The sequence below is a fragment of the Ursus maritimus genome, unplaced genomic scaffold, assembly GCF_017311325.1.
Source record: "Ursus maritimus isolate PB19 unplaced genomic scaffold, ASM1731132v1 scaffold_19, whole genome shotgun sequence".
In the NCBI taxonomy this organism is placed as follows: domain Eukaryota; kingdom Metazoa; phylum Chordata; class Mammalia; order Carnivora; family Ursidae; genus Ursus; species Ursus maritimus.
The window spans coordinates 22712848-22721378 of NW_024424341.1; the positions used below are offsets into that span (position 1 = coordinate 22712848).

Genomic DNA, 8531 nt, shown 5'->3' on the forward strand with positions numbered 1-8531 from the left:
GCTCCGAAGAGGCGGGCCTCTGGCTCAGGTGGGAGCCTGAGGGGAGGGTGGTGCTTTGCAGAGATGAGACGAAGGAAGAAGAGTCCCTCAGGGGCCGGTCATGAGATCTGGTGGGTCATCCAGAGGCTCTGGAACAGGAAAGGGCTCTGAGTTGGAGCATGGCTTGGGATGCTCAGTAGTGGATGGATGGAAGCTCTGGGACTGGGTGGTATAGTAGGATGGGGAAATAAAGAGAACCCCACCCCTGGAAGCAGTCCCCAGGCTCAAGGACTATAGAGAAAGGTGTGTTGCAAAGGAAGGCAAAGAGAAGGGGCTGGGAGGCGGGAGAATTGGGGGAGGGTGAGGTGTGTCTCTTGTGAGAGCTGGTGATGGAGAGGATATCAGTGCCCCTGAGAGCCTTTGGCCCCTACCACAACTTCTGGGCTGTGAAGACCAACCCTTGGAGGGGGGTGCAGATATTCAAGAACCTCTTGAGGTCCCTCAGCCCGCTCCTGTGTATGTCTGTGCTACGTCTAAAGGGGAAGGACTACAGAGTGAAACCTGAAGGGTGAGGGCCTAGAGCTCTCAGCTCTACCTCAGCCCACTCGAGGAGAGAGGCCGTATTCCAGTCCCCTTACTGGGAAGGACTGGGCTCTGGCCCCTTGGGCAACATATGCCCCAAGCCCCGTACCCAGACCCTGCCATGCTCTGTGAGCAAGGCGTTAGGCTCCCCAGAAGCCAATAACCAATGAGTGGTGAATCCATGGCCAGGTGTCCAATGGCTAGGCTTCAGGCCCCCTTGTCCCCCTCCCGGAAACTGGCCCCATCCTTTCCTTCAACCGACTCAACACAACAGTGGCCGCTCCAGGACCTGTTTCAGGCGGTCACAGATAGAAGGGCCTGAAAGATCTCTAGAGACCACAGATTCTGAGAAGGGGGCAGGCAAGCGGGGCTCCCCGGCGCACCCTGTTTTGGGATCTGTGTGGGAAGGAATGGGACTGGCCTTGCTAGCAGCTGCCCAGTTCCCGCGGATCCTGAGCGCCGAAAACTCCCACCGCCCTCGCGTCCTCCAGGGCCCCGCCTCCCCGCAGACTGGTGGACCCCGCGGGCCACTGGCCTGCCCCGTTACCCGAGAGGGCGGAGCGAGCCGTGGGCGCCTCCTCGGGTGCGGGAGCCGCGGGAGCGCAGTGGGTGGGGCCCAGCGGGCTAGGGAGGAGCGGGGTGGCTGGGCGGCAGGCGACGGGCGGAAGGAGGGGCGGACGCCGGTAGCGGCGACAGCGGCAGCTGCGGTGCGACCAGGCCAGGCAGGGACGAGCGCACGGAGAGCGCGAGGTCCGCACAGCCCAGCGCAGCCATGTGAGTGTCACCGCCGTTTCCCGGGCCCGCGGGCCGTGCCGGAGATGGGCGCGGCGCTTCGGGTGCCTCCCCATAGTCCCGGATCTGCTGCCCCGGCTGCGGCCCTGCCCCACATCGCCCCATCCCCGGGACCCGAGCCGCGCGGTGTGGTTCCTCCCCTCCCCCCGGACGCGGAGGACGCCCACAAAAGCCGCCGCCTCTGGGCCTTCTTCCCTCCCAAAGCAAGGCCCAGGCGGCCCTTGCCCCGGAGCTCTGGGGTGGGCCGGGCCTGATGGCGGGCCCAAGGCGCCAGCCTGGACGCTGGCAGGGGCGCTCTCCGGGAGCCCCCGCTGCCCTCGCCGCGGGGGAGGCTGAGCTGGGAGTGGGGAGGGGGCGATGAGGGTGCAGGCCAGCCTCCGAGATGAGCTAATCTTCCTGGTCCTACCGGTCGGCCTAAGCGGCTTTGGGGCTCGGCCCAAGGTGGCCGATCCTGGCCTGTGGCCGGGCTCTTCGCCCAAATGGCTGAAGCTGGAGATGATCTTCCCCGCCTGGCGGGGAGACAGACCCTGTCCCTGGGAATGGGAGGCTCTTGCGGGGTCTGTGCAAGCAGCCAGGCTTGGGCACCCTGCAGAACTGTTTTGGGGAAGGAGCTGCTCACCAAGGCTAGGGATCTGACTAAGTCTGCCCTGGGCACCCTCTGTCGTCCTCTCCCTGTTGAGGCCTGAGTCCAGTCTCCAGAACTGACCCTTCCCAGACAGTTCTACTGGACTGATCCTAATTTGGGTCCAGGCTAGCTGGCGGAGCACCTACTCTGTGCAGTCTCATAACAAATATAACAATAAAGGTGCCCCAGCCACCATCTGTGGGACCTCATCCTGGGCCTGCAGCATTCCCACAGGCACAGCCTTCTGAGAAGGGTTATAGCAATCTGACAGATGCAGAAGCAGGCCCAGGGAGATTAAGTAATATTCTCAAGGTCACACATCTGGCATAGGGAGAAGTGGGAACTAGAACCAGACCTGAATTTTTACCATTGCCCTACCACCTTTGTGGCATGGAGGGGGTGTGGGGAATGAGAATTGTAGAGTGAGGTACAAAATATTCCAGCAGGACAAGGAGGCCAGGCTTGGCTTCCACTTCTACCCACCCTCTCTCCTCCTGGGTTCTGTGGGGCAGCAGCCAGAGACAGAGGCCTGATTTGGGTGGGGGTGAGGGGAGCATGCAGGGAGACAGGCTGGGTCCACTCTGGGTGGAAAGGCCCGTGAGGAGGGCGAGGCTCAGTCAACCCTTCACTGTGGCTGGGGACTCCCGACCCTGCCAGGCCAGGCCCAGGGGAGGCCACCAGCCTTCCAGGGCGCCGCCAGCCGGGGAATGTGACCAGCTGACCAGGGAGGGGGCCGGCAGGAAGTGAAGGCACCCGGCTGCCTCCGCCTGGTTCCGGGGTGGGGGGATCCCAGGCCGCAGGCGTGCGTGCGCCCCCCTCCCTCCCGCTCAGGCAGCTGTGGCATGACGTCAGCAGCCTCGTTTGGGTGCAGTCGCCATGGAGACAGGGACAGGTTTGGTTAGGGACCCCATTCTCCTTGCAGCCGCCCCTTGCCCCGGTTATTTTTAGCGTCTGTTTACATCAGTTTGGGGCAGCCCCACGCCTGGGCGGGGCTGGACCGGGGACTCCTGGCTAGGCTGCTGGCCTGGCCTGGCATACCACTGAGCTGGGCAGTGCAGGTGGTGGGACCTCCCGTCCCACACAAGTGCACCACTTTTGGCATAGAGGGTATTGGGGGTGGAGGAATCTGGGGCCATGCAGGCCACGGAGGTTCCATTCCCTTCTGCCTGGAGCTTGCTGTGCTGCAGGCCCCATAATCTTTGGGACCTGGGATCTGTCCCATGTCCAGAACAGACTTAAGGGCTAGCATGAGTCTCTTAAGGTGCGCACTCTCCCTTAGCGCAAACGGGTTCAGCTCTTCCTCTCCCCTGCAGGAGGGAAGATCCTGCCTCTCCACCCACAGAAATGATCACTCAGGTGGATATTCTGATGGTCATTTGGCGAGGTGCAAACCAACAGTTACACATCCTGGTCCCTGTCAGGGACTAGGGAGTTGGTGGCAGCAGAGCCCTAGTCAGAGAAAGAAAAGTGTTGGGACAGTTAGCCTACTCTGATTCTAACCTACCCACTCGGTTCCAGAATCCCAGGGGTTCCCTCCCTGCCCTGTGCCCGGGGAGCAAAACCCTACTTGCTGATACAGTCAGAAAGTCGGGAAGGGACAGGGAAGATTGTTTGCAGGATAGGGGAGTTGGGGTGGGCACAGACTTGAAATCTACCCCTTCAACCCGGGCAGCCCAGTTCACTCAGCCCCTTCCCTCGGCTCCCTGGTGTGGGACCCAGAGGGCAGAGCAGTGAACCCCACAAACGGACCTCTGCTCCCAGAGTTCACAGTCTGGTTGGAAGACAGATGGTAAAGGAGAACTGACAACTGAGCTATGTGGTCTCAGGGATTGGAGGAAGGAAGTTACGAGGCGCCTGAAAGAAGGAACCAGCCCAGGGCAGGCTTCCTGGAGGAAGAAGTCATAGGGTAAGACTTGAAAAAAGAGAGGGAGTTGTTCAGGCTGAGAGTATGGGAGGAGGGTACAGGAGCCACGGAGGCTGCTGCTCAAAGGCTGAAGACCCTTGCAGGCATTGAGAGAGGGTCATGGAAGCTGGAACAGAAAGATCGTGAGAGGAGCAGGGGGACTGAGTGGAGGACTGGTTGAAGGTATATGAGGGAAGGCACAGAGCCTGAAGGTTGTTGGGGGTCATGTCAGAGAATCTAGACTTTATCCCTGGATGTTTTACAAGAGTCAAAGAGAGGGATGTGAAAGACTTGAGTCCTGGGGTCCAAATGTCTGGATTTGAATCCTGGCCCTGCCTCTTACCAGCTGCGTAATCTTGGGCAGATTAATGACATATTAATAACCGGCAGTTAGTGTTTGTTGTGTATTGAAGTGTGGTAGTGTGTCCACCCCAACTTCCCTACCCGCATACAATTTTCCCTTCCCCAGACACTCCCTAGAGAGAGAAGTAGCTCATTTCAACTCCCAACAGCCCCGGGAGGCAGTTGTTGTTATTATGCTTGTTTAACAGAGGGGTATCTGAAGCCCAAAAAGGTTAAGAAATGTCATGCCCGAGGTCACGCAGCCAGTTAGCCTCAGGTTTCTCATCTGCAAGATGGGGCTAATAGGATTTACCCCTATTAGGGTTGTTACCAGAATTAAATGAGATGATGTTTGTTAATTAAGCGCAGTGCCTGGCCTATAGAAAGCACTTGACAAAGCACAGTTTTTGGCATTGTCAGATGACTGGAATTTTAAGAAGAGCAATGTTGTTACTGAATAAGCAATGCAGGGGGTACCTGTTGGCTTAGTTAGTAGAGCATGCAACTTTTGATCTCAGGTCTTAAGTTCAAGCCCCTCGTTGGGTGCAGAGGTTACTTTAAAAAAAAAAAAAAGTGTAGGCAGCTGGATTCCCTTAAGAAAAATAAAAGAATGGATCATTGTGGGCTACAGTGGAGACAGGGGACCCATTAGGAAGCTGTAGTAGGGTTCTAGGTGAGAGGTGGTGACAGCTTGGACCCGAATTCTAACAATGGGGGTGGAGGTGAGGGGGCAGATTCCAGAGATGGCAGAAGTGGGTGGCTGAGTGGATGTGGGGGTAACGGAGACAGAGGCATCCAGGATGACTCCTAGTTTTTCTGTCTTGAACAACTGGGTAAAGAGGTGCTGGGGCTGTCACAGAGAGGTTGACTGGGGAGAATTAAGTTTGAGAAGAAAATTGGTGGATTCGGCTTGGGGACTTCAAATTCAGCACATCCCTAATAGCCCACTCTGCACTGTCACTCAGCTTCCGGGGAGGTGACAAGCAGGCAGTTGGATATAGAGGCCTGGTGCTCAGAAGAGCTGTTTGGGCAAGGAAGAGATAAGGAAGCTGGCAACACTTAGATGGCATTGAGGTGTGGGAGATGTACCCAGCCCAGGAGTGAGGAGGATGAGGCCCATTCCGGGATGATGAGAAAGACGGATCTCCTGTGGGGAAAATAAGATGTAGAGACAGAGAGAGAGAGATAGGTGGAAAACCAGGAGCATGTTGTTGCCTCTTGAAATTCAAGGGAAGAAAGGGCTCAAAGAAGAGGAAGAGAGCCAGAGAGTGAAAAGCTTTACTGAGATCAAGCATGATAAGGGCTAAACCTTGGACACTGGATTCAGCAACAGGGAGGTCTCTGACCAGTCAGAAGAGTGGTAGGTGCAGGAGGTGGACCAGGGTGGGAAGAGAACTTGGTGGTCGTGGAAAGGAAATTGAGGTAAACATCTCTTCAAGAAATTTGACTCTGAAAAAGTGGAACAGAGCGATGGGTGGGGTTGCTGGAAAGAGATGTGAGGTCCACAGAGGGGTCATTTCATTTTGGAGTTATTAGGTCAACTTTATATTAAAAATATATTTACAGAGAGGGTGCCTGTCCTAAGTGTACAGCTCAGCCCATTTTTCACAAGGGAACACACCCACATAGGATCAGGAAATAGAACCCAGATTAGAAAATAATAGAACATTACCTGTACCCTGGAAGCCCCCTTGGACCCCCTTCCAGTAACTACTCCCAAAGGGTAACTAGTATTCAGACTTCTTTCGCCATAGATGAGTTCTGCCTGTTCTTGAACTGCGTATCAAGGGAACCATACACATGTCCTCTCGTGTGGTCTTGCTCTTCTTTATGTCTGTAGGATTCATCCATATTGCTGTGTGCAGTTACATATCGTCTGTTCTTTTTGCTCTATAGGGTTCCATTATCTACAACGGGCATTTGGGTAGTTGCCAGGGTTGTTTTCATTTTTTACGTGGGAGTGACTTGAGCTTGTTTGAGGCTTGTGGAGAAAGTCTGAAACACTCATCATCTGTGAGAAGGAAGAAAGATGAGTGGGGCCACACATGAGGATTTCCCGGGTGGGAAATGAGAGCCTGGCTGAGGTTGAGAGAATCACTCTGTGGTTCCAGCTCAGTTGCTGTGCGAGGGCCTCTGGCAGCTCCTGCCAACATGTGCAGACACAGAGAAGGCAGGGAGGTGGGCTGCCCAGCTTTGGTTTCTGCCAGGTAGGAGAGAAGCACAGAGGGCTAGGCATATTAGCAGCAGGTGAGCGATGGAGTGGTGGCTGTGGTTGGGGAGAAGGGTGTGCAGGGAAGAGAAGGTGGGAGGGAGCTGGCAGAGAGAAAGGAAGCAGAGGCCGATTGTGAGCTCTGTGCAGGATGGTGTCTGTGAAATTCTGGGCTGTATCTCCAGTGACTGACACATGCTTGGCACAGAGTTGTCACTCAGTGAATAGTTGAATAAATGAGTTGAGGGCTCAAGAGGTCACAGGTAGAAGACATGGAAGGTGGGGGTGATGGAGAGAGCCTTAATGTTGGAGTCGTTGTGGTTGTGATTTGGGAAAGGGGCATTCCAGAGCCAGGGGTGTTCCCATGGAGGGTGGCTGAAGGGAGCAGAAAGGCCAGAGTTGGGCAGGCAATCCACAGGAATACATAGTTGCTAGTATAGGGGCACAGCACCTGGTCTTCAAGGAGAGAGAGGATAGCACTTCTCAAACTGCGGCCCTTGGGCATCTTGCATCTGAATCTGTAGCAGAGCCGTGGGCTTGTTGGAAATGCTAAGCCCTGGGCCCAACCCAGCCTCTCAGGGAGAAAGTAAGCAGACCAGAGCATCAAGGAGCAGGAGTATTTACGGGATGGGGGAGCAATCAGCCCTTCCAATGCCCATTAGTCCCTGGGCATGGTAGCTTCTATTTAGGCTGGAGGTGGATGAAGGAAATTCAAGGAAAAGATACTAGGGGTGGGAAAGGGCCAACACCAGGGAGATTCAGCCATGTGAGAGGGTGGCCAGAAGGAGGGGGCTTCATTCTAGGATGTAGCTTCTACTAGAAAGGAGACCCTGGCTGGGAAGTGGGACCTGATCCTCTTCGGGATGCTGGGGAGTGCCTAGACTGAGCACCCCCTCTGTGGATGGGGGCTGTGTGACTCTGTACCCGGTTCCTTCTCTGCTTCCTTCTTGGGGCAGCAACACATAGTATAAGCTTGGTCCAGTCCCACACTTTTAGCCGGTCTCTCTTCTCAGTTTCCAAGACCCCTCGTGCTCAGGGCCTGACTGCCCTCCATTGGCATAGACCCTCCACTCCACGCTCACAGTCCTTCCTTCCACTCCCTCAGCACCACTTACCAGTCTTTACATACTCAGAACCCCAACTTCTAGCCCTCTGTGTCCTCAGTCCTCTCTCAGCACCCCTCTACAGTCACTCTATGAGCCCCTTTATTCTAACTGCATCCAATCCAGCCTCTACTCAGGGTCTTCATTCTGTTTATCCCTCCTGATTCAGCGCAGCGCTCAATTCCCTTTACCCAAACTCCTAACCCCACCCGAGAGGACCCACTTCAGTTTCCTCCCCCAAGGGAACCCCCAGGCACCCCTCCCAGAGGCCGGCCAGTCCCAGGGCCCCCGTGCCCCCCCTGGTCGAGCCGGTCCCGCCCCATCCCGGCGGGCTGAGTCAGGCGGCAGGAACTGGGCGGGGGGCGGCGCCGGGAGGAGCTGAAGCCCGAGCCGGAGTCGCTGGGAGCGATCACGGAGCCCAGCTCGGCCAGCACCTAGTGGCCCTGGGCCTGTGGGGACACAGGGGCGGGAGGGCAAGCGCAGGGGGTGGGGAGCTGTCCTGGACCTACCATGAGTGCCAAGAAGAGAGGTAGGACCCGGCCTGGGGCTGCGAAGGCTCTGGGGCTGGCCCCAGGGGGTGTGGGCTGGACTCTGGGGGCCAGGGGCACAGGTTTCGTCGGAGCAGGGTGGGGGTCTGCCGAAGATCCCTTCCTGCTAAGGGTGCGGGCGAAGGTGTCCATCTGTGACTCAGTTTCCAGGTCGGAGTCACAGGAAAGCGGCGGAGGCAGGGCACTTCTTGGCATTGCCCCCCACTCTGGGAATCCCCCGGCTGCTGGGTGCTGGGAGGGGTCTGGCGTCCCGGCGCCTGCAAGCCGGTGGGGGCTGGAGGGGAGCAGTTTACGCGGGGCGGGCGGGTCCCGAGAGCCAACCCCGCGCCTGCCTGGCCTGTCGGGCAGCTCCGCTGGGTTCAGAGCGTGCACCCCGCCCGGTGACCTCCCGCGGCCCGCGGGGTGGGGGCGCGGGAGCTCCTGGTCACTGTTGCGGGGGGTGGAGGGT

General features: G+C 57.3%; 1 protein-coding gene and 1 long non-coding RNA gene across 3 annotated transcripts in view; one reads left to right on the plus strand and one right to left on the minus strand.

Annotated features, from left to right (window-relative positions):
• Positions 1 to 1170: 1170 nt before the first annotated feature.
• Positions 1171 to 8531, plus strand: part of RIPOR1 (RHO family interacting cell polarization regulator 1) — a 20642-nt gene continuing 13281 nt past the window's right edge. Inside the window, exon 1 of one of the 2 annotated variants that reach the window (XM_040633454.1) lies at positions 1171 to 1335. Coding sequence is in view for 1 of the 2 variants with exons in the window: in XM_040633455.1 (XP_040489389.1) it covers positions 1334 to 1335 (2 nt within the window). In the remaining variant the exon portion in view is untranslated. The remainder of the gene's footprint in view (positions 1336 to 8531) is intronic. The other variant, XM_040633455.1, reaches the window with a different exon arrangement.
• Positions 6037 to 8516, minus strand: LOC121103426. Its single transcript, XR_005835611.1, has 2 exons — positions 8045 to 8516; positions 6037 to 6234 (listed from the first exon to the last, which is right to left on the minus strand). It is a non-coding gene; the product is annotated as an uncharacterized LOC121103426 (long non-coding RNA).